Source organism: Macaca fascicularis, chromosome 5 (assembly GCF_037993035.2).
Source record: "Macaca fascicularis isolate 582-1 chromosome 5, T2T-MFA8v1.1".
In the NCBI taxonomy this organism is placed as follows: domain Eukaryota; kingdom Metazoa; phylum Chordata; class Mammalia; order Primates; family Cercopithecidae; genus Macaca; species Macaca fascicularis.
The window spans coordinates 79584902-79611481 of record NC_088379.1 but is presented as its reverse complement, the minus strand read 5'-3'; the positions used below and the strand labels follow the sequence as shown (position 1 = coordinate 79611481).

Below are 26580 nucleotides of genomic sequence, written 5' to 3'. Positions count from 1 at the left end.
CACTGCAAACTTCTGCCTCCCAGGTTGAAGCGATTCTCCTGCCTCAGCCTCCTGAGTAGCTGGGATTACAGGCATGCACCATCATGCTCAGCTAATTTTTGTATTTTTAGTAGAGACAGGGTTTTGCCATGTTTGCCAGGCTGGTCTCGAACTCCTGGCCTCAAGTGATCTGCCTGCCTCAGCTTCCCAAAGTGTTGGGATGACAGGTGTGAGCCACTGCACCAGGCAAGTGTTAGCTATTAATATGTCAATTCCGTGTGTGCATGGACAAGCATGCATTCCCAAGAATGATGTCTCTATATTTTAAGCTTTTATCAGATTTTCAAAAGCCATCTGTGACCCCTAAAATATTGAAACCATTTGGGTTTATATATCTTGGAGGCACAGTTTCCTTAAAGATATTCATTTTGTTGTCTACTTGGACCACTCTCCCCATTCCTTCCACTTCTCAGCAGATGACACAGCTCCCTGTAGGGATACATCTGCTCCCTGTAGGTACAATTCCAAATCACCTCAGTGCACTGGACGTGAGACAGCTCATGGCAGCTGCTGCTTCCACCTAGGGAAAGACATGGCCTGCATCCATGCTGTGTGTGATTCATGTACTCATGTGGCCATGATAGCTGTAATCGACTCATAGATCACTGGATCTGTTCTTAATTTTGTTCCCAGGAATATCTAAATAGAGGAAACAGGTCCCTTCAGGGCTTACACCTTTTGGGTGAAAATTCAGGATTAGTGTTTTTGGATATTATTCCTTTGGAGGACATAAAAGGCAATATTGATCATTCATCATTCATCTAGTATTTGTTGAACACCTACTATGTGCTAGGCACTGAGAGTTCAGCAATGAACAAAACACATATAAGAGACACTCAAATGGGACAAGATAATTAGCACAAGTTATTAAGAGCCCAAAGGGAACCCTTTTCCATTTCCACTGCTGTAGATCATCAGTGAGTAGACATGGGTTTAACTCTCTCCCTCCTTCCTTGCAGACCTTTCTGCCCGTGAAGTGGATGGCTCCTGAGAGCATCTTTGACAACCTCTACACCACACTGAGTGATGTCTGGTCTTACGGCATTCTGCTCTGGGAGATCTTTTCCCTTGGTATGGGCCTGACATTGCTGCTTGTTTGGGCTGTTCTGAAACACCACTGGAAGGAAAATGTGTTCTTTCAAGCCCCAGCATGTATACAGTGTTAAGATAACCTGGTGTGAGGCCAGTACCCTTCAGCTGCCTCATACCACACGTTGTGCCTTATTGTGTCTGAGATAGGCCCATGAAGGTGGAAATGGGGTCTTTGTTGGGGGTTGCATCTCACTCCTGACCTCTGCCCCTCCTCTCCTTTGGGCTATGCCAGAGTGACTTCCTCCCATTGGAAGTGGTCCCAATGATATTTGCATCCCAGCTGCTTTTTCATTTTGGGCTTTGGGTCACATGGGTACACCCTTGGAGAGTGGGCCCTCTGTCACCTGGTGGTGATTGATGATTAAGTGAAAAGGGATATGTGGAGGGAAGGGCAGGGCTCTCATTCCTGGTTGTCATTGGCCAGTCTTGACAACCCAGGTGGTGAACAACCCAGGTGCCCTGGGCTGCCCGGTGAGGTCCCTAAGAGAAGGATCAGCCATAACCCTGACATCTGGATGGTTCATCTGGGGAGATGAGACTTACACACTTAGGATAAACAGTGTGGTACTGATTTAAAATTGCAATTCAAATCTTGAGTAAAGAGAAAGGAGTCCTGGAATAGTGTGGGAAGGCTTCAGAGAGGGAACTTAACTTGACCTGGCCTTGGCTTTGAATATGTGAAATGTTTCATGGATTTATCTGTGATCAGGATGTAATAGGAAAGTGTGTCTTCCTGCCCCGTCTCCCTTTTCATCCTAGTTCTCCCTCCATGGATGATCACAATGGATCATCCCCCAGTGGTTTAATGGAGTCTCGTACTCCCTTAAAAGCAGAGAGGCCCCCACTTTGATTTTTGCTTTAGCGATTTGAACATACCTGGTGAAAAAGACTCTCTGAGTTTTAATGATTCAGAATTTCTCCTTGCTTTTCTAGTTCATTTTGTCTGTGTTGATCCAATAGTCATACACATTGAAAAACACTTGAATGCTTGTTTCTAAAGATATAGAATTTTTTTGATGGTACTTGGACTTGACCAACCTGGAGTCCTAATTAAATTTAAGATTTGAGCTGGTCTCTGAAGTCAAGGAGATGATGACACTGAATTTTCTTGAAAAAAAAAACAGTGTTTCAAGGCTATAGGATCTGAAAGGTATTCTAACAGTGTTCTATCATGCCAAGTGTTTCAACAATGCACTGAGCATTTGTTAGTCCTGGTGTTTATTGTTTGGCTTGTAGGTGGTACTCCTTACCCTGGCATGATGGTGGATTCTACTTTCTACAATAAGATCAAGAGTGGGTACCGGATGGCCAAGCCTGACCATGCTACCAGTGAAGTGTGAGCTTCTTCCCCATCCCGGGGGCCTGTGTTCACACTCTGTGGGTCTAGGGGGAGGGAGGGACCCTGAGACTTCCCCCTTGTGCCCACTCTTGAGTTCTGTCCCTCAGCTACGAGATCATGGTGAAATGCTGGAACAGTGAGCCAGAGAAGAGACCCTCCTTTTACCACCTGAGTGAGATTGTGGAGAATCTGCTGCCTGGACAATATAAAAAGGTGTGTTTGGATCTGTGGGTGGAAAGGTCTGGATAAAGCTGAAAGTTATACCAGTGAGCTGTGCTGTTTGGCATTTCTAGAGGAGCATTTTCAAGAGAGGCAAAAGATGGTGTGATCCAGTTGCTGGGCTTCATGGCGGTGCTCCACACGACCCTAGTAGCAATGATGAATGAAAACCCTCTCCTTCCCGCGGGCCTTTCCTTTCATCTTAAATGCGCAGCACCTACTCTTCTCCAGATGTTTGAGTATCAGAAGTTAGTGTGCAGTTAGAAGACTCAGGGAATCCATGGCCATTACATCGCTAATTTGAATGCACTTAAATCCATGCAAAATTGGCTTTTACCAGCTAACTGGAAAGAAGAACCTCAGCTGTTATCTGTGGCACCAGCTGGTTTTTGTGGAATAGGAAGCATTGTTCAGAGGAACAAATGTAATTTCATGGAACCAAGCACGATATGTAAATGAATAAAACAACTTTCTGCTGAGGTGTTGAGAGGAAAACTCAGACATAACCTCAGTTTCTTAGATTCAGATTAGTCCCTGTGTAGACTTTTTATACTTATCATTGTTCTTCATTTTTCTCAAGGAGGAACAGCATTAGGAGATTGTGTGCTAAACTGCAAATTAAACACTTCTGTCTGTTAATTATCTCACTGCCCACTACAACTTTCACAGTTGAGGCAGTGAGGCAGTGAGGCAGTGAGGCAGGAGGCAGAAGGAAATTAACCGTCAGTTGGTCAAAGAGACTGATTGGTGGAAATGTGTTGGTGGGAAGAGATTGAAGCTATTGTTGAAAATAGGGTCTGTTCACATCCAATGTTAGACCTCTCCAATGTTTAAGGATCATGAAGGCTTTGGGTATTATCCCCCCAATAGAAGTCCTCACTGCCTCTCTGTGGGACCCATCCAAGCCCTGGAAAGGCAATGTGATGAGGACCAGAAGGGTTCTCGGTTGTAGCTACTGACTTGGAGAAGGGGCCACTGGTATCTTAGCACCTACTGGCAGAAGCTCTTTACCGTTGGTGGCCACTTCTTCATGTTCTACGTCTCTGGGGATAGTTGACATGACTCTCCTTCAACTAAGTCCCACATCTTCTAGATAGTTTGGAAATATGTACAGTTAAATAATAGTAAGTTCTGAGTGTCTCTATTCATTTTTGAGGTTTGGTCATTAAAACTTGATTAAATATGTTCAATGAATGTTTATAGAGTTATGAAAAAATTCACCTGGACTTCCTGAAGAGTGACCATCCTGCTGTGGCACGCATGCGTGTGGACTCAGACAATGCGTACATTGGTGTCACCTACAAAAATGAGGAAGACAAGCTGAAGGACTGGGAGGGTGGTCTGGATGAGCAGAGACTGAGCGCTGACAGCGGCTACATCATTCCTCTGCCTGACATTGACCCTGTCCCTGAGGAGGAGGACCTGGGCAAGAGGAACAGACACAGGTAGCTGTGGGGGCAGCGTCAGTGTCTCACCTTTCCCCTCCCCCACAGGCCATGAAGGAGAGGACCTGATAATGGTGCACTCCTGGGTAGTAAATCTGTACTTGGGGGCAAGTTGCAGAATCCTCAGGAGGTCGGTGTGGTTTTGAAAATGCTTCCCAGATGATTCTAATATATTCCCCCTGGGGCTGGGAGAGGGGTGTGCATGTTGTGGGGAGAGGGTCATGCTTCTCTGGTGGAGAATCTTTGAGCTAAGTTCTCAGGTAATTTGATCAAATTGATACAGAACTGTGATTATTGAGATCATATAAGCCTCTCCTGCCATTGTCTTAAATAGTCATTGAACTAGGGAAAAAGTGGAGAGAGGCGGGACTGGGTCCTTTGATGCTATACCCTACCTGTGAATTGGAATCACCTGCAGAGATTTAAAAACTATTGATATACAAGCCTCACCCAAAACAACAAATTAGAATCCCTGGGGGTGGTGGCCAACTGCTCCCTGGCTAATTTGATTCTTCTTTCTTTTAAATTTTATACTCTGGAAGATTTCTAACATGTGCACAATTCACATAGTATAGTGAGCTGTTCAGTATTCATCACCCAGTTTCAATGACTGTGCACTCTGCCAGCCTGGATGCATGCATGGCCATGTCTGTCTCTCCTCAGCCTCCTCTGGATTGTTTGGAAGCAAATCCTAGACACCATATCATTTCACCCATAAATATTCTAGTGTGTGTCTCTTAAAGATAAGGGCTCTATTTTAAAGAATAGCAACAGTTATTAAAAAGTTATTAAAAATAACTACAATGCCATTATCTCACCCAAAACAGGGACAATAAATCGTTAAGGCATCAGACAGCCAGTTAAAGTTCAAATTATCTCACAAATATTATCGTACTCCATTAAAAAGTGGGCAGAGGACATGAGCAGACACTTTTCAAAAGAAGACATACATGCAGCCAACAAGTATGCGAAAAAATGCTCAACATCACTGATCACTAGAGAAATGCAAATCAGAACCATGATGAGATACCATCTCACACCAGTCAGAATGGTTATTATTAAAAAGTCAAAAAATAACAGATGCTGGTGAAGTTGTGGAGAAAAGGGGATGCTTATACACTGCTCTCTGGAGTGCAGATTTCTCAAAGAACTTTTTTTTTTGTTTTTTTTTTGAGATAGAGTCAAAGAACTTTTTTTTTTTTTTTTTTTTTTTTGAGATGGAGTCTTGCTTTGTCACCCAGGCTGGAGTGGATTGGTGAGATCTCCGCTCACTGCAAGCTCCACCTCCCGGGTTCACACCATTCTCCTGCCTCAGCCTCCCGAGTAGCTGGAACTACAGGTGCCTGCTACCACGCCTGGCTAATTTTTTGTATTTTTAGTAGAGACGGGGTTTCACCGTGTTGGCCAGGATGGTCTGGATCTCCTGACCTTGTGATCCACCCGCCTTGGCCTCCCAAAGTGCTGGGATTACAGGCTTGAGCTACTGCGTCCGGCCTTAAAGAACTTTTAGCAGAATTACCTTTCGACGCAGCAATCCCATTATTGGGTGTATAACCAAAGGAATATAAATCATTCTACCATAAAGACATGCATACGTATGTTCAGTGCAACACTGTTCACAATAGCAAAGACATGTAATTATCCTAAATGCCCATTGACAGTAGATTAGATAAAGAACATCTGGCACATATACACCATGGGATACTGTGCATCGATGAAAAAGAACAAGATCTGAGATACCATCTCCCACCAGTCAGAATGACTATTATTTAAAAGTCAAAAATCAACCAATGGTGGTGAGGTTGTGGAGAAAAAGAAACACTTTACAATGTTAGTTGGAGTGTAAATTAGTTCAACCACTGTGGAACACAGTGTGGCAATTCCCCCAAAGACCTAGAGGCAGAAATACTATTTGACCCATCAATCCCGTTACTGGGTATATACCCAGAGGTGACAGAGGTATATAAATCATTCTATTACAAGGACACGTGCACGTATATGTTCACTGCTGCACTGTTCACAATAGCAAAATCGTGGAATCAACCTAATGCCCATCAATGATAGACTGGGTAAAGAAAATATGGTACATATACACCATGGAACACTATGCAGTCATAAAAAGGAATGAGATCATGTCCTTTGCAGATGGAGCTGGAAGCCATTATCCTCAGCAAACTAATACAGGAACAGAAAACCAAACACCGCATGTTCTCGCTTATCTGTGGGAGCTGAACAATGAGGACACATGGACACATGGAGGGAAACAACACACACTGGGGCCTTTCAGGGGTTGGGGGTTAGGTGGAGCATCAGGAAGAATAGCTAAAGGATGGGTGATGGGATGATCTGTGCAGCAAACCACCATGACACATGTTTACCTATGTAACAAACCTGCACAAACTGCACATGTACTCTTGAACTTAAGAAGTGGAAAATACAAAAATGAAATAAAAAAAAGAACAAGATCATGTCCTTTGCAGCAACATGTACGGAGCCGGAGGTCATTATCCTGATTACATCCTTGTAATGTCCTTCTCAGGTGCTTCTGTCCTCTCTATGTGTTGCAAACTGGTAGTTAGTCTAGGAACTTAACCTGACTCAGGATAGATCTTTGGCAAACATGCTTCAAAGATGGTTCTGTGTGCTTCTGTCAGGAGGTTTGCACTGTCCAGTTGTCTGCCTTTTGTAACATTAGCAGTCATTGGATGATCATTACCTAGATTTTCTTTCTTTCTTTTTCTTTTTTTTTTTTTTTTTGAGAATCTCGCTCTGTCACCCAGGCTGGAGTACAGTGGTGCAATCTCGGCTGACTGCAACTTCTGCCTCCTGGGTTCAAGCCATTCTTGTACCTCCGCCTCCTAAGTAGCTGGGATTACAGGCACATGCCACCATGCCCAGCTACTTTTTGTATTTTTAGTAGAGATGGGGTTTCACCATGTTGGCCAGGCTAGTTGTGAACTCCTGACCTCAAGAGATCCATTGGCCTCGGCCTCCCAAAGTGCTAGCATTATAGGCATGAACCACCTCGCCTGGCCTAGATTCTTTAACTCAGCACCAAGGTGGAGCTAATGCCCAGGCAGGACTGAGAATCACTAGTTCACGTGGTTGGATGGAGGAGACTATGCCCCAGTTCTCTGCTCTCTTTGCATGGCCCTTGGACAGAGGTAGGAGAAGGTGATGATAGTGGCCCCTCGTTCAAGGTCCAAGTTGCTTGTGTGTGTGTGTGTTTTTCCCTCTTCTTTCCCATAAGAGCATTATTTTGAAGGCTTATGACTATGACCTTTGTTAACCAATTTAGGTATAATATGTAGACAGCCCTTGTTTATTTGTATGAACTGGGTAATTTTAAAAGTATGGCTTTTCTATTTTGTTTTAGAATATGTTATGTGATTTGAAGATGGGACAAAGTGGCCTATCAGTCTTTGGTTTTTTATTATGCTTTGCTCAGGCCAGTTTTTATAATGTGTTTATATCCCTTGAGCAAACGGTGTTCCTCCAAGTTTTAGGGGTCCGTGGTGGAACTTCACAGGGGTCGGGGAAGGCTGAGCAGGGAATCTAGGGCTCTCTGTCTCAGATCTTTTCTCAATTTGGTTACTTTGTATTTGTGGGCTCCGAATAATATTTGAGTTGTAAAAGGGTTCTGCTTTTATATAAAGTTAGAAAGTCACATTGAAATAAATAACATGAGAAAGGTGCCCAGAAATTTTCTAGGGCTACACCAGGCTGAGCTGCAGATTTTGACACACCAGGAATTGAACTTTCCCAGTTGAAGTTCAAGTTCAAGTTAAGTAACTTGTGTAGCATCACACAGCTAGTAAGTGGGGGGACCATTCCAGACCTAAGGCTTTCTGACTCCAGAACTCCCCTTTCGGCCACTGCTCCAGTACGTAAGGAGCCATCACCTGGGCCTTCAAGATGGGATGGGGGCTGCGGGCATTGGATGTCAAGAGAGAGGGGAAGAGGGCATTCCAGGCAAGTGGCATGAGATCCTGAGAACACAGTTTGGATGCCCAGGAGGCTTCCGGGAGAGCACCTGATGGTCCTGGCTGCAGCTTGCAGCTGACTTCACCCCTTGCTCTACCTTCCCGGGCCTTTGGATCAGGCATTGCTTATTTTCTCTTCCATTAGGATTGAGTAGGGCAAGTAGAAATTGTTGCAGCTTGTCAGCAACTTTGATGAAAGACCTGGCAGAAAAGCAGGAAAGCTGAAGTGTAAAAATGATGGGTGGACCTTGGTTTTCTATGTGGCCTACCACAGCATGTCAGGCCTGGGGGCAGAATCTTGCCATACCGTACAGCCCAGATTTGAATGCCAAAGGCTTTCCTTTGTCTCTAGGGGGCCACAGTCTAGTTCTAGTTCTTTGCAGGAGTTGTAATCTTTGCTCTTCTCTCCCTCCTCCAGCTCGCAGACCTCTGAAGAGAGTGCCATTGAGACGGGTTCCAGCAGTTCCACCTTCATCAAGAGAGAGGACGAGACCATTGAAGACATCGACATGATGGACGACATCGGCATAGACTCTTCAGACCTGGTAGAAGACAGCTTCCTGTAACTGGCAGATTCGAGGGGTTCCTTCCACTTCTGGGGCCACCTCTGGATCCCGTTCAGAAAACCACTTTATTGCAATGCGGAGGTTGAGAGGAGGACTTGGTTGATGTCTAAAGAGAAGTTCCCAGCCAAGGGCCTCAGGGGGCTTTCTAAATATGAATGAATGGGATATTTTGAAATGAACTTTTTCAGTAGCATCTCAGCGGTGTGTGAAGTTTGGAGATAGATGGACAGGGGAATAATAGGCCACGGAAGGTGAACTTTGTGCTTCAAGAACATTGGTGAGAGTCCAATGGACACAATTTATACTGCGACAAAACTTCAGCATTGTAATTATGTAAATAACTCTAACCAAGGCTATGTTTAGATTGTATTAACTATCTTCTTTGGACTTCTGAAGAGACCACTCAATCCATCCATGTACTTCCCTCTTGAAACCTGATATCAGCTGCTGTTGAACTTTTTAAAGAAGTGCATGAAAAACCACTTTTGAACCTTAAAGGGTACTGGTACTATAACATTTTGCTATTTTTTTTAGTGTTAAAGAGATAAAGAATAACAATTAACCAACTATGTTTAATAGATTTGGGGCATTTAGAAGCCTGGCAACTCATTTTCATATTGTAATCTACATTTATAATAATACTACTGTTATCAGTAATGCTAAATGTGTAATATGTAACATGATTTCCCTCCAGAGAAAGCACAATTTAAAACAATCCTTACTAAGTAGGTGACAAGTTTGACAGTTTTTGACATTTATATTAAATAACATGTTTCTCTATAAAGTATGGTAATAGCTGTAGTGAATTAAATTTAGTTGAGCATAGAGAACAAAGTAAAAGTAGTATTGTCCAGGAAGTCAGAATTTTTAACTGTACTGAATAGGTTCCCCAATCCATTGTATTAAAAACAATTAACTGCCCTCTGAAATAATGGGATTAGAAGCAAACAAAACTCTTTTTTTTTTTTTTTTTTTTTTTTTGAGACAGAGTCTTGCTCAGTCACCCAGGCTGGAGTGCGGTGTCGCGATCTTGGCTCACTGCAAGCTCCGCCTCCCGGGATTCACGCCATTCTCCTGCCTCAACCTCCCAAGTAGCTGGGACTACAGGCGTCCGCCACCACGCCCGGCTAATTTTTTTCTATTTTTGGTAGAGACGGGGTTTCACCATGTTAGCCAGGATGGTCTTGATCTCCTGACCTCGTGATCCACCCATGTCGGCCTCCCAAAGTGCTGGGATTACAGGAAACAAGACTCTTAAGTCTTAAAAGTTCTCAATGTAGAGGCATAAACCTGTGCTGAACATAACTTCTCATGTATATTACCCAATGGAAAATATAATGATCAGCAAAAAGACTGGATTTGCAGACGTTTTTTGTTTTTTCTTCATGCCTGGTGAAAGCTTTGATGACCCCAATATATGCATTTTTTGAATCTATGAACCTGAAAAGGGTCAGAAGGATGCCCAGACATCAGCCTGCTTCTTTCACCCCTTACCCTAAAGAGAAAGAGTTTGAAACTTGAGACCATAAAGGTATTCTTTAGTGGAGGCTGGATGTGCATTAGCCTGGATCCTCAGTTCTCAAATGTGCATGGCAGCCGGGATGACTGGATCCTGGGTTTCCATCCCTGAGATTCTGAAGTATGAAGTCTGAGGGAAACCAGAATCTGTATTTTTCTAAACTCCCTGGCTGTTCTGATCTGCCAGTTTTCAGAAACACTGACTTAGGTTTCAGGAAGTTGCCATGGGAAACAAATAATTTGAACTTTGGAACAGGGTTGGAATTCAACCATGCAGGAAGCCTACTATTTAAATCCTTGGCTTCAGGTTAGTGACATTTAATGCCATCTAGCTAGCAATTGCGATCTTAATTTAACTTTCCAGTCTTAGCTGAGGCTGAGAAAGCTAAAGTTTGGTTTTGACAGGTTTTCCAAAAGTAAAGACGCTACTTCCTACCGTATGGGGGAGATGAACTTGCCCCGTCTCCCATCTTCTGCCTCCCACTCCATTCCCCGCCAAGGAAAGGCATGTACAACAATTATGCAATTCAGTGTTCCAAGTCTCTGTGTAACCAGCTCAGTGTTTTGGTGGAAAAAACATTTTAAGTTTTACTGATAATTTGAGGTTAGATGGGAGGATCAATTGTCACATCTATCCACACTGTCAAACAGGTTGGTGTGAGTTCATTGGCATTCTTTGCAATACTGCTTAATTGCTGATACCATATGAATGAAACATGGGCTGTGATTACTGCAATCACTGTATGTGCTATTGGCAGGTGATGTTTTGGAAGATGTAGAAGCAATAACAAAGTACTTGACTACCTACTGGTGTAATCTCAATGCAAGTCCCAACTTTCTTATCCACCTATTTCATAGTAAGTGCCAAGACTGAGCCAGATTGGCCAATTAAAAACGAAAACCTGACTAGGTTCTGTAGAGCCAATTAGACTTGAAATACATTTGTGTTTCTAGAATCACAGCTCAAGCATTCTGTTTATCGCTCACTCTCCCTTGTACAGCCTTATTTTGTTGGTGCTTTGCATTTTGATATTGCCGTGAGCCTTGCATGACATCATGAGACCGGATGAAACTTCTCAGTCCAGCAGTTTCCAGTCCTAACAAATGCTCCCACCTGAATTTGTATATGACTGCATTTTTGTGTGTGTGTGTTTTCAACAAATTCCAGATTTGTTTCCTTTTTGGCCTCCTGCAAAGTCTCCAGAAGAAAATTTGCCAATCTTTCCTACTTTCTATTTTTATGATGACAATCAAAGCTGGCCTGAGAAACACAATTTGTGACTTTTTAAATGATCAGTGATGTCCTTAAAATGTGGTCTGCCAATCTGTACAAAATGGTCCTATTTTTGTGAAGAGGGACGTAAGATAAAATGATGTTATACATCAATATGTATATATGTATTTCTATATAGACTTGGAGAATACTGCCAAAACATTTATGACAAGCTGTATCACTGCCTTTGTTTATATTTTTTTAACTGTGATAATCCCCACAGGCACATTAACTGTTGCACTTTTGAATGTCCAAAATTTATATTTTAGAAATAAAGAGAAAGATACTTACATGTTCCCAAAACAACAGTGTGGTGAATGTGTGAGAAGAACTAACTTGATAGGGCCTACCAATACAAAATGTATTATGAATGCCCCTGTTCATGTTTTTGTTTTAAAACGTGTAAATGAAGATCTTTATATTTCAATAAATGATATATAATTTAAAGTTATGCTAAGGTTCCAGCATTTTTGTTTTTAGTTTAATCATAAGAATTAAAGCAATCCTGTTCAATTTACTTTCTTAGCAACATTTGTAGGACTCTATATTAGGCCTTTTTTTTTTTTTTTTTTTTTCTGAGATGGAGTTTTGCTCTTTTCATCTAGGCTGGAGTGCAGTGGTGCAATCTCAGGTCACTGCAACTTCTGCCTCCTGAGTTTAAGCAGTTCTCCTGCCTCAGCCTCCCCAGTAGCTGGTATTATAGGTGCCTGCCACCATGACCGGCTTATTTTTGTATTTTTAGTAGGGACGAGGTTTCATCATGTTGGCCAGGCTGGTCTCAAACTCCTGACCTTAGGTGATCTGCCTGCCTCGGCCTCCCAAAGTGCTGGGATTACAGCCGTGAACCACCATGCCTGGCCTATGTTAGGCTTTTGATGAACCAATAGAACATCTAAGGTTTAAGACATTATATGAGCTAGATTGTTCTACAACACAGTATTTGACTTAAAGATGATTGTAACTTGACTCATCTTTGGTCTCATCATTTTTTTGATTGTTTGTCTTTATCCTGTGGTGTTTTCTTCCCCTGCATGAGGAATACAGGACTGCATTTACTCTGTACAACATTCAACTTTCGTAAACGCGTAGGAGGTAAAATGTTAATTTTTTCACCGTGTCTTCTTCCGTCTCCCTGTCCTGTTTCCAAGAGGCAGTGCTGTACCACTTGGTGTGTCTTTTAACCTTCTAGTTCCCTTTCTATGCATCTGTGTATATATATTCCTCCAATACACACATCTCTACGTTTGCTTCATATCTACCTAAATGGGATCTCACTTCATGTAATCCTTTGTAATGTTCTTTTTTCCTTTTCTTTTTAAAACTATTTATCAAAGCAGTTTTATATGTGCAGCAAAATTGAGTAGAAGGTACAGAGATTTCCCATGTGTCCCCTGCCCCCACACCCACAAAGCCTCCCCATCACTAACATTCTCCACATTTGCTACAGCTGATGAACCTACATTGCCACATCATCACCCATAGCACAGTCCACAGTTCTGTTTTTTTTTTAATGCTGTTTTAGGGATCTCTGTGAAAAGTATATAGAGGCAGACTGCCCTCATTTTTATTAGCTTCATAGGATCCCATTATGTAAATGTACCATAATTTATGCAATCATGTTCCTATAAAATGGATTTATAGTTTCCAGTTCTTTGCTATTAAAATGATTTCATGAACATCTTTGCAACATACATATTTGCACACAGTATGTGTTTTGTAGAATGGATTTCTACAAATGAAATTGCTAGGCCAAAGGGTGTGCAGAAATAAATTGATGTTGAGCTCAAGTCTTCAGACAGGATTGCTACGTAAGTTCTTGAGCGTCTGCACATGAATCACTGGCTTTGAACATTACATGCAGTTTTCTAGTCTCCTCTGCCCCACATTCCTCTGCCCAGGAATCATGGTCTTATGGTCTTCAAAACAGGATTGGAAGAAACACAATGTGGTAACTATGAGAGAATGTGGGTTTTGAGTTCTGAAGCATACTGAAGCAAGTGACTTTAGGAATTTTAAAAATGGTACAACTCACCTTATTTTGAGCTCACGGACAACGAAAATTGATTATGTTGTTAATAATCAGAATATAGCACCCTATTCCAACATAACTCCTTATCCAAATTCAAATAGCCTGCAGCTGGAAGCATACTTCTTTGGAGTTAAACCTCCAAGGAGGGATTCAGAAGATCATAGCGTATGAGACGCAGGACTAGATTGCAGCTCAGGACAGAGCAGCATGCAGAGGCTTACATTGTGAATTTTAGCTCCAGATTGATTGCAAGGACAAACCAGCAATCCTGAGAGGACCCATAGACCCTCTGATGGAAGTGGACTTCTCCTGCAGGACCGGGGAGACACCCCAAATACTGTGAGTGCCCCAACTGCGGAACTGGGATAGGGAGACCCTCCTTTACCAAATGCACAGTCCCACTGGAGAAGCTGAAGGTTTGCTTGCAGAAGTTTCCTACTTTACCTGGAGCTGAGTCAAGTTAGAGAGCCGAGCAAAATACAGGGGTAGAGGAAGCAGCAGAAAGGCCCTGGGAGCTTGCTGGGTCCCCAAGCAGCCCATTCCTGCCCGGCACCACAGGGATCCATAGGGAGGGTGGACAGAGGAGCAGGGGGTAAAACTCTACAGGGAGAAGGAAATCTCTAACTGAACTTTGCAACAATTTGAACGGGGCAAGAAGGCTCCTGGCCGGAATTCAGGGGAGGGTGCAAATCGGTGTGTGCAGACTTCACAGGCAGGGGAATAGCTAAAGCCCTTTTCTCTCCCAGCTGGGTGGAGGATAGCCTCAGGCAAGTTTTCAAGCCCATCTTGCCCTCTGCCTGGAAACAGACTCAGGGCTGTGGGGGGAGGGGCATGGTGGGAGTGAGACAAGCCCTTCGGTTTGCTGGGGAGCTGGGTGAGGCTTGTGGCTGCCGGCTTTCCCCCACTTCTGTGACAACCTGCATGACTCAGCGGAAACAGCCATAATCCTCCTAGGTATACAACTCCAGTGACCTGGGAATCTTACCCCCATCCCCCAACAGCAGCCTCAGCAAGACCTGCCCAAGGAGAGTGTGAGCTCAGACATGCCTAGCCCCGCCCCCATCTGATGGTCCTTCCCTATCCACCCTGGTAGCATAAGACAAAGGGCGTATAATCTTGGGAGTTCTAGGGCTCCGCCCTCCGCTGGTTCCTCTCCACACTACTATAGCTGATGCTTCCTGGAAAGTACTGCCTTCTGGCAGGAGGTCAAGCAGCACAAAGATAAAGCATTGAACCACCAAAACTAAGGACCCTCATGAGTCCATTGCACTGTCCACGACCTCCACCAAAACAAGAACTGGTATCCATGGCTGAGAGACCTACAGACAGTTCACATCACAGGACTCTGTGCAGACAACCCCCAGTACCAGTCCGGAGCTGGGTAGACTAACTGGGTGGCTAGACCCAGAAGAAAGAAAACAATCACACAATCACTGCAGTTTAGCTCATAGGAAGCCACATCCATAGGAAAAGTGGGAGAGTACTACATCGAAGGAATACCCTGTGGGACAAAAGAATCTGAACAACAGCCTTCAGCCCTATACCTTCCTGCTGACAGAGCCTACCCAAATGAGAAGAAATCAGAAAACCAACCCTGGTAATATGACAACACAAGGCTCTTCAACACCCTCCGAAAATCACACTAGTTCACCAGCAATGGATCCAAACCAAGAAGAAATCCCTGATTTACTTGAAAAAGAATTCAAGAAGTTAGTTATTAAGCTTATCAGGGAGGGACCAGAAGAAGGTGAAGCCCAATGCAAAGAAATCTAAACAATTATATAAGAAGTGAAGAGAGAAATACTCATGGAAATAGATAGCTTAAGGAAAAAACAATAAAAAAATTCAGGAAACTTTGGACACACTTTTAGAAATGTGAAATGCTCTGGAAAGTCTCAGCAATAGAATTGAACAACTAGAAGAAAGAATTTTAGGGCTCAAAGACAAGGTCTTCGGATTAACCCAATCCAACAAACACAAAGAAAAAAGAATAAGATGCAACCGTAAAAAAGGATGAGTTCATGTCCTTTGCAGGGTCATGGATGAAGCCGGAAACCATCATTTTAAGCAAATATCATGAGGACAGAAAACTAAACACTACATGTTCTCACTCACAGATGGGAGTTGAATAACAAGAGCACATGGACACAGGGCGGGGAACATCACACACTGGGGCCTGTCAGGGTGTTAGGGGCCAGGGAAGGGATAGCATTAGGAGAAACACCTAATGTAAATGATGAGTTGATGGGTGCAGCAAACCAACATGGTACATGTATACCTATGTAACAAACCTGCATGTTGTGCACATGTATCCTAGAACTTAAAGTGTAATAATAAAAAAAAGAAAAAAGAATAAGAAAATATGAACAAAGCCTCCAAAAAATCTGGGATTGTGTTAAACAACCAAATCTAAGAATAATTGGTGTTCCTGAGGAAGAAGACAATTCTAAAAGCTTAGAAAACATATTTGGGGGAATAATGGAGGAAAACATCCCTGGCCTTGTGAGATACTAGACAGCCATATACAAGAAGCACAAAGAACACCTGGGAAATTCACTGCAAAAAGATCTTCACCTAGGCACATTATCATCAGGTTATCCAAAATTAAGACCAAGGAAAGAATCTTAATAGCAGTGAGACAGAAGCACAGAGGAAAACCCATCAGATTAACAGCAGATTTCTCAGCAGAAGCCCTACAAGCTAGAAGGGATTGGGGCCATATCTTCAGCCTCCTCAAACAAAACATTTTATCAGCCAAGAATTTTGGATCCAGCAAAACCAAGCATCACATATGAAGGGAAGATACAGTTGTTTTCAGACAAACAAATGCTGAGAGAATTCACCATTATCAAACTACTACTACAAGAACTGCTAAAAGGAGCCCTAAATTTTGAAACAAATCCTGGAAACACATCAAAACAGAACGTCTTTAAATAATAAATCACATAGGACCTGTAAAACAAAAATACAATTTAAAAAGCAAAAACAACAAACAAAAAACCAAAGCACACAGGCAACAAAGAGCATGATGAAAGCAACAGTACCTCACATTTCAATACTAACATTGAATGTAAATGGCCTAAATGCTCTACTTAAAAGATACAGAACCACAGAGTGGATAAGAACTCACCAACTAACTATCTACTGCCTTCAAAAGACTCCCCTGACACATAAGGACTTACGCAGAATTAAAGTAAAAGGATGGAAAGAGGCATTTTGTGCAAATGGACACCAAAAGCAAGGAGGGGTAGCTATTCTTATATCAGAAAAAAAAAAAAAATAAACAACACACTTTAAAGCAACAGCAGTTAAAAGAGACAAAGAGGGACGTTATATAATGGTAAAAGGCCTTGTCCAACAGGAAAATATCACAATTCTAAACATATGCACCTAACACTGGAGATCCCAAACTTACAAAACAATTACTAACAGACCTAAGAAATGAGAGAGACAGCAACACAATAATAGTGGGGGACTTCAATACTCCACTGACAGCACTCGACAGGTCATTAAGACAGAAAATCAACAAAGAAACAATGGATTTAAACTATACTTTGGAACAAATGGATCTAAGAGATATGTAGAAAACATTTCATCCAACAGCCACAGAATACACATTTTATTCAACAGTGCATGAAACTTTCTCCAAGATAGACCATATGATAGGCCATAAAAAAAGCCTCAATATATTTAAGAAAATTGAAATTATATCAAGTACTCTCTCAGACCACAGTGGAATAAAACTGGAAATCAACTCTAAAAGGAACCTTCAAAACCATTCAAATACATGGAAATTAAATAACCTGTTCCTGAACGAGCATTGGGTCAAAAATAAAATCAAGATGGAAATTTTAAAAATTATTTGAACTGAACGCCAATAATGACACAACCTATCAAAACCTCTAGGATACAGCAAAGGTGGTGCTAAGAGGAAAGTTCATAGCTATAAATGCCTATATCAAAAAGTTTGAAAGAGCACAAATAGACAATCTAAAGCCACACCTCAAGGAACCAGAGAAGCAGGAACAAACCAAACCTAAACTCAGTATAAGAAGGAAATAACCAAGATCAGAGCAGAACTAAATGAAATTATAACAAAAAAGGATAAATGAAACAAAAAGCTGATCCTTTGAGAAGATAAATGAAATACACCATTAGCAAGATTAACCAAGAACAGAAGAGAGAAAATCCAAATAACCTCACTAAGAAACAAAACAGGAGATATTATAACTGACACCACTGAAATACAAAAGATCATTTGAGGCTACTATGAGCACCTTTATGCACGTAAACTAGAAAACCTAGAAGAGATGGATAAATTCCTGGAAAAATACAACCCTTCTGGCTTAAATGAGGAAGAATTAGATACCCTGAACAGACCAATAACAAGTAGCGAGATTGAAATGGTAATTAAGAAATTATAAACCAAAAAAAGTCCAGGACCAGACGGATTCACAGCAGAATTCTACCAGACATTCAAAGAAGAATTGGTATCAATCCTTTTGACATTATTCCACAAGATAGAGAAAGAAGGAACTGGAACCTTCCCTAATTCATTTTATGAAGTCAACATCACCCTAATACCAAAACCAGGGAGGACGCAACAACAACACCACCACCAAAAAAAAAAAAAAAAAAAAAAAAGAACTACAGACTGATATCCTTGATGAACACAGATGCTAAAATCCTTAACAAAATACTAGCTAACTGAATCCAACAACATAAAAAAGATAATCCACCATGATCAAGTGGGTTTCACACCAGGGATGCAGGGATGGTTTAACATATGCAAGTCAATAAATGTGATACACCACATAAACAGAATTAAAAACAAAAATCACATCATCCTGTCAATACATGCAGAAAAAGCATTTGAGAAAATCCAGTATTGCTTTATGATGAACTCTCAGCAAAATTGGCATACAGGGGACACACCTTAATGTAATAAAAGCCATCTATGACAAACCCATATCCAACATAATACTGAATGAGGAAAAGTTGAAAGCATTCCCTCTGAGTACTGGAAAAAGACAAGGATGCCCACTCTCACCACTCCTTTTCAACATATTTCTAGAAGTCCTAGCCAGAGCAGTAAGATAAGAGAAAAAAATAAAGGGCATCCAAACAGGTAAAGAGGAAGTCAAACTGTTACTCTTTGCTGATGATATGATCATTTACCTGGAAAACCCTAAGTAAGGACTCCTCCAAAAAGCTCCTAGAACTGATAAAAGAATTCAGCAAAGTTTCTGGATACAAGATTAATGTACACAAATCAGTAACTCTTCCATACACCAACAGTGACCAAGTGGAGAATCACATCAAGAACTCAATCCCTTTTATAATAGCTGAAAAAAAGTACTCAGGAATATACCTAATAAGTAGCCAAAAGGCTTCACAAGGAAAACTACAAAACACTGCTGGGAAAGAAATCATAGATGACACAAACAAATGGAAACACATCCCATGCTCATGGATGGGCAGAATCAATATTGTGAAAATGACCATACTGCCAAAAGCAATCTACAAATTCAAAGCAACCCCCATCATAATACCACCATCATTCTTCACAGAATTAGAAAAAACAATTCTAAAAATCATATGGAACAAAAAAGAGCCCACATAGCCAAAGCAAGACCAAGCAAAAAACAAATCTGGAGGCATAACACTATTTGATTTCCAACTACCCTATAAGGCCATAGTCACCAAAACGGTGTGGTACTGTTATAAAAATAGGCACATAGACCAATGGAACAGAATAGAGAACCCAGAAATAAACCCAAATACTTACAGCCAATTGATCTTTGACAAAGCAAACAAAAATATAAAGTGGGGAAAGGACACCCTTTTCAACAAATGGTGCTGTGATAATTGGCTAGTCACATGTAGAAGAATAAAACTGGATCCTCATCTCTCACCTTATACAAAAATCAACTCAAGATGGATTAAGGACTTAAACCTAAGAGCTGAAACTATAAAAATTCTAGAAGATAACATTGGAAAATCCCTCCAGACATTGGCTTAGGCAAGGATTTCATGGCCAAGAACCGAAAAGCAAATGCAATAAAAACAAAGATAAATAGCTGGGACCTAATTAAACTAAAGAGCTTTTGCATGGCAAAAAGAACAGTCAGCAGAATAAACAGACAACCCGCAGACTGGGAGAAAATCTTCACAAGCTATACATCTGGCAAAGGACTAATATCCAGAATCTACAACCAACTCAAAGAAATCAGTAAGAAAAAAATCAAAAAGTGGGCTGAGGGCATGAAGAGACAATTCTCGAAAGAAGATACACAAATGGCCAACAAACATATGAAAAAATGCTCAGAATCACTAATGATCAGGGAAATGCAAATCAAAACCACAATGCGATACCATTTTACTGCTGAAAGAATGGCTATAATAAAAAAATCAGAAAATAGTAGATGTTGGCGTGAATCCCATGAACAGGGAACACTTCAACACTGCTGGCAGGAATATAAACTAGTACAGCCACCATGGAAAACAGTGTGGAGATTTTTTTTTTTTTTTTGAGACAGAGTCTCACTCTGTCACCCAGGCTGGAGTGCAGTGGTGTGATCATGGCTCACTGCAACCTCTGCCTCCTGGATTCAAGTGATTCCCCTGCCTCAGCCTCCTGAGTAGCTGGGACCACAGGCGCCTGCTGCCATGCCCAAGTAATTTTTGTATTTTTAGTAGAGATGAGTTTCATCATGTTGGCCAGACTGGTCTCAAACTTCCTGACCTCAGGTGTTCCACCCACCTTGGCCTCCCAAAGTGTTGTCATTACAAGTGTGAGCCACTGTACCCAGCTGAGATTCCCTAAAGAACTAAAAGCAGAACTACCATTTGATCCCACAATCCCACTAGTGGGTGTCTATTCAGGGGAAAAGAAGTCATTATTCAAAAAAGATACTTGCATATACATGTTTATAGCAGCAAAATTTACAGTTGCAGAATTGTGGAACCAACCCAAATGCCCACCAATCAATGAGTGGATAAAGAAACTGATATATGTATATATATATGAAGGAATACTACACAGCCATAAAAAGGAATGAATTAACAGCATCTGCAGTGACCTGGATGAGATTGGAGACTATCATTCTAAGTGATGTAACTCAAGAATGGAAAACCAAACATCATGTGTTCTCACTGATATGTGGGAGCTAAGCTATGAGAATGCAAAGGCGTAAGAACTTTGGGGACTTTGGGGGAGGTGTGGGAGGGGCCGAGGGATAAAAGACTATAAATACGGTGCAGTGTATACTTCTCGGGTGATGGATACACCAAAATCTCACAAATCACTACTAAAGAACTTAATCATGTAATCAAATACCACTGGTACCCCAATAACTTACAGAAAAATAAAAAATAAAATAAAAACCTCCAAGGAACTGGCTGTAGGTAGGATATTGGCTATATCTCAGTTCCAGCTCCAGGAAGAAGACAGATCATTGGGAGCAAGAACCATGCTGATTAAACAATAGCTGCTTAATATGGTAGCAACACAGGTTACTCCAAACTTGCTTGGATAGTTTTGTCCTTTTAAAATGTACAATTCTACTTCTTAATACAATGCAGACAACTCCATCTACTTTATACTTTAGTCATAATAAAATAGAAATGACTTTTACTCTTAGAATATTTAAAACTTGTTCAAAGATTCTTTCACATTTACTTCTTTTGATTCTTAAAATGGCTTAATAGCTTTTTTTTTTATTCTTACAAAAGAAGGGAAGACATTTTATAGACGAGGAAACCAAGATAGCACAAGACAAATGACTTTTTAAAAATCATATAACTGAATACTGACAGCACTAGGATTAGAAACTGCAAATATACCAATGCCTGTGTCATTTACACTACAACAAACCATGGGAAAAGGAAGAGGTACAGAAAAATATCTGCCCTCAGAAGTAGGTTGCTTGCTTCTTGAGATATTTCAAAAGACAAGTGATGAGCTAGTCAGCCTGTGGAACTATTCTACATGTTTATAATCAGAACAATTTCTTTTCTGAAATACACCAGTTCTAATAATGGATATTATGATTTTAATAGCTATGTGCTTCACAAAATGCAGTTCAGGAAAATGGCTGAGAATATCTGAATCCATCATAAACTAGGCAATTTTCCCTGGGATAACAGTGATAGAAATGCTTCATTATCTCTCATTCTAAATACATGTAAGGATTAAATCCAACTACATTGTTATAGCAAAATTAATATACTGCATTTAGAACAGACACAATTTTTCACTCCCTCCCATTAAGATATATGTGAAAATACATATGTGGCTTTAATTAACAGATTATAACATTCTGTTCCACGCAGTTAGATACATAGCACCTGTGTCCTAAAGAATAATGAATATATTCTCCAAAATCTATTCGTCTGTGAGTAAGGTTTCCATCACCCACACTTTCGTTTACATATAAGTGATGGAGACATCAAGGACACATGGTCTCACATGGCAGAGGGAGCATATTTGCTCCCTGTTTCTGGTTTATAGGCTAATTGGAATTTTAAAAAGATTTGCCACATTATGCTGGCAGATGGTATTTTGCTTTATCATTATTCATGGGTATTAATGACTTCCCTCTGGAGCATGTGTATCCTGTCTATTTTGAATTTCATTACATTTCATGCTGACTGCTTCGAATAGAATCGGATCCAGTATTTTCTGTGTGGTGTTTGAGCTGTAGATTGTGTGATTGGTCAAAGTTTTAGACTTGATTAAGAATTAAGTAACTCTTTGAAATAAAGAAATCATTTTTGGTCACTTTCCTGAGAGTTCCATCAGACTTCTCATTTTGTTCAGCTTGCTATTCCACAGGGTTGCATATAATATCAGATGTATATGAAGGCAATTCCAGAGTAGATGCATCTTTCATTAGCCTGAGATTATTAGACATCCTTTCTTTCTTCCTAGAAAGACTAGGATTTGGTTTCCTAAAAGGAGAAAATGCATGAGAACGTGCTGTCATAATCCAGCCACAGAAAGTCACTTTTAATTAATTCCTTCAACAAATATTTATTAGAGAACAGCCTCCTCTTCGTTTAGTTGATCTCTGAAATACCTAAATGTGACAGCTGGTACAGTTGATTTCAACCAGCTAATTACCTGAGGGAAACACTACACCATAGAGAAGAAAATTGTGGTAGGTGGAGGCCACAGTCCTTCCTTAGAGTGAAAAACAAGAAAGCCAATGCAGTAGGATAAAGAATAAAGCTTACTGGAGCCTTCTGATAAAACTGAAGCATTCCTGCAACCAGAGAACACAAAGTATGGTTGCAGAATTTGAGAACAGGGAACTAAGTAAGGCTGGTGTAACCAGACCTGGTAGCTTTACTTCTGCAGTCTCTGTCTTTGCTTTAATTCCAGACACTTTCATGGCCACCTTCACATCCATCCTCCCCAACTATTCTTCCATGTTATTGAGCTCGGCACTGTTTTAGGTCCTGAGGTTTGGTAATTCATACAACAGACAAGATTCCTCTCTATCATGGAAGAAAGAGAGAGTCCCTCTCTAGAGCAGAGGGCAGATTTGCTTGGTGTGCAATATAATAAAGACGATGTCTCCCTCTGGGACTAACGTTTGTCAGGTTTGCTTGCAGCTCATTATAAAAGATTGGGGTTTCCTAAATGTTGCAGTTTTTAGTGCATATATATATATATATATACACACACACACACACACACACACACACATATATATAGAGAGAGAGTTAACTTATTTATAAGTATTTCATGTTTTTAGCTGATGCTATTGTAAATGGTATTTTTAAAATTTCTATTTCTATCCAGTTTATAGAAATGCAATTGACCTTATCTTCTGCAACCTTGTATATTCCTTAGAATTTTAGATGTAGACAATGATGTTAACTGCAAGTAAAGACAATTTTGCTTCTTTCTTCCCAACGTGGATGTATTTTATTTCTTCTGCTTACCGTATTGCACTGGCTAGGAACTCCAGCACAAAGTGGAATGGAAATGGCAAAAGCCACATCCTTGCTTGATTCCTGATGTTAAGGGGAAAGTAGTCAGTCTTTCACCATTAAATATGATGTTAGTTATAGAGTTTTCATGGACATTGCTCATCAGTTTAAATACGTTTCTTTCTGTTCCTAGTTTGGTGAGAGGTTTTTAACTAGAATGGATGTTGGGATCTGTGGGAAGCGTTTTCTGCATCTATTGAGATTATCACATAGTTTTCTTTTTTTCATTTCTTAATACAGTCAGCCTTTCAATCTGCAGGTTTCACATCTCTGGATTCAACAAACTGTGGATGAAAAATATTTTTTAAAAACCTATGAAAAATAATAATGCAGCAATACAAATAATACAAATAAAAAAATCTAGGATAACAATTATTTGCATGGCATTTACGTTGTATTAGGTGATATAAATAATGTAGAGATTTTTAAAGTATATAGGAGGATGTGCATAGGTTTTATGCAACACCACACCATTTTATATAAGGGACTCGAACATCCTCAGATTTTGATATCTGCAGAGGGGTCGCAGAACCAATCCTTCACAGATACTGAGGGATGACTGTATGGTAAATTATATTGACTGGTTTCCAAATGCTAAAGCAATTTTGCATTCTCCAGTTTATACCATCTTAATTATGATATGTTTACATATTGCTAGATTCAACTTGCTAATGTTTTGGTAAGGTGTTTTAACTCTATGTTTATGACTGATATTGACCAGTAGTTTTCTATTCTCATCACGTTTTTGCCTTCATTTGATAACAGAGTAATAATGGCATCACAGAATGGGTTTGTGTAGAATTGGTATTTCTTCCTTAAATGTTTGATGTAATTTACCATTGGATCCACCTGGACCTGGTAATTTTTTGTTGAAAGTTTATAAATTACTAATCCAATTTCCTTAATAGACATAAGGCTATTCAGGATAATTAATTAATTAATTACTTTTTAGTGATGAGCTGTCCCTCTCTCACTCAGACTGGAGTGCAGTGGCACAATCATAGCTCCCTACAGCCTCCACCTCCTGGGTTCAAGCAATCCTCCTGCCTCAGCCTCTCGTCAGTAGCTGGGACTACAGGCATGTGCCACCATGGTCAGCTAATTTTTAATTTTTTGGAGAAACAGGGTCTCGTTCTGTTGCCAGGGCTGGTCTGAAACTCCTGGCCTCAAGCAATCCTCCCACCTTGGCCTCCCAAAGTGCTGGAATTACAGGCATGAGCCATCATGTCCGGCCAGGATATTTACTTATTCATGAGTAAGATGGGATAGTTTATGTTTTTCAAGGAATTTGTTGATTTCATATGTTATTGAATTTACTAGCATGAAGTTGTTGATAACATTATTACTCATTAATATTGTAGAATCTGCAGTGTCCCTTCATTCATTCATGATACTGATAATTTGTGTGGTCTTTCTTTTCCTTTTGACGATTTTGCCTAGAGGTTTATTAACTTTAGCAATAATTTCAACAAATCAGCTTTTGGTTTCATTGTTTGTCTACTCCCTATTATTCCTCCCATTTTATATCATTGATTTCTACTCATTATTACCTCTTTCCTTCTGCCTACTTAGGTTTAATTTGTTATTTTTCCTTTACTTTCCTATGGTAGAAGCTTATATGATTTATATGAAATCATAATTTTTCTTTTTTTCTCTTTTTTTGAGACAGTCTCACTCTGTCATCCAGGCTGGAGGGTGGTGAGCGATCTCGGCTCACTGCAACTTCCAGCCAAGTTCAAGCAGATCTCCTGCCTGAGCCTCTCAAGTAGCTGGGATTACAGATGTGTGCTACCACGCCTGGCTAAATTTTGTATTTTTAATAGAGATGGGATTTCACCACGTTAGCCAGGCAGGTCTCAAACTCTTGACCTCATGTAATCTACTCGCCTCAGCCTCCCAAAGTACTGGGATTAGAGGTGTGAGCCACCGTACCTGGCCCATTCTTTCTAATATAAGGATTTAATGCTATGTTCCCGTCTAAGCATTATTTTAGTTGCCTTCTACAAATTTTGATTAAATGAAGTATGGTAAGTAATTCAAAGTATAATCAGACTACAAAGGAAAGAGCTTTTAGTCAGGCTAGAAGTTGAAGAGAAGCATTTGAGTTGAGGTTTTTTTGTTTGTTTTCTTTTTTTTTTGAGACAGAGTCTCGCTCTGTCGCCCAGGCTGGAGTGCAATGGTGCCATCTGGGCTCATTGCAAGCTCCACCTCCCGGGTTCACACCATTCTCCCGCCTCAGCCTCCCAAGTAGCTGGGACTACAGGCACCTGCCACCATGCCTGGCTAATACTTTGTATTTTTAGTAGAGATGGGGTTTCACCGTGTTAGCCAGGATGGTCTCGATCTCCTGACCTCGTGATCTGCCCGCCTTGGCCTCCCAAAGTGCTGGGATTACAGGCGTGAGCCACCGTGCCTGGCTGAGTTGAGTTTTGAAGGATTTTTTTTTCTAGTCAGAGAAGAAGGTAAGAGTATTCTAAGCCAAAAGAACAATAAGCCATAATTCATTAATTGATATTTCTATTATAAAGTGGGCTCATGAATATTTAATAACTATAATCTACAGACAGAACATCTCTTTGAAAGGCAGGGACAGAGCCAGTCATTCCCATAAACCAAAAGTGATGATGGAGCTGCAAGGTGTTTGACTCTTGAAGTCATCCTCTTGAACTGATCTCATTTTAAATGAGAATGGTATTGGTCCAATATAGAGTTAAAACAAAAGTTCTCACATGTGAAATTCTTGGATGTTGATCAGAATAAAAACAAAATGAGGTTCAAATGGAAGCAATAGGGTAGTGGTCTGGTTATAAGTCTCAGATACAGGTACAAAGTCTTTTAGATACATTTATTTATCAGAGAGATATTACCTTGGACACTCCAGCTTTCTATTTATTTCTACAGCCATAAGATCCTTGTTGTATCATTTCTTACCCTTTGCTGCAGATGCTGTATACATGACCGAGTAGATTGGCTCACTAAACATATGTTCTAAACATTGCCATTGTTACTTTTTTCTAATACAAGTGTTGGAAAGCAACATACTCAAATTCCCTTGCAGATGGAATTTTATTCTGGCCA

The 26580-nt window shown here is 40.6% G+C and overlaps 1 protein-coding gene across 9 annotated transcripts in view; it reads left to right on the top strand.

Moving 5' to 3' along the window:
• The window catches only part of PDGFRA (platelet derived growth factor receptor alpha), a 64319-nt gene extending 52394 nt beyond the window's left edge, over positions 1-11925 (top strand). For all 9 annotated transcript variants that reach the window (XM_005555276.4, XM_045393282.2, XM_074040014.1 and 6 more), the window contains 5 exons: positions 999-1110; positions 2368-2467; positions 2578-2683; positions 3893-4134; positions 8536-11925. In XM_005555276.4, the coding sequence (XP_005555333.3) occupies positions 999-1110; positions 2368-2467; positions 2578-2683; positions 3893-4134; positions 8536-8683 (708 nt within the window). In that variant the 3' untranslated portion in view covers positions 8684-11925. The remainder of the gene's footprint in view (positions 1-998; positions 1111-2367; positions 2468-2577; positions 2684-3892; positions 4135-8535) is intronic.
• The last annotated feature ends 14655 nt before the right edge of the window (positions 11926-26580 follow it).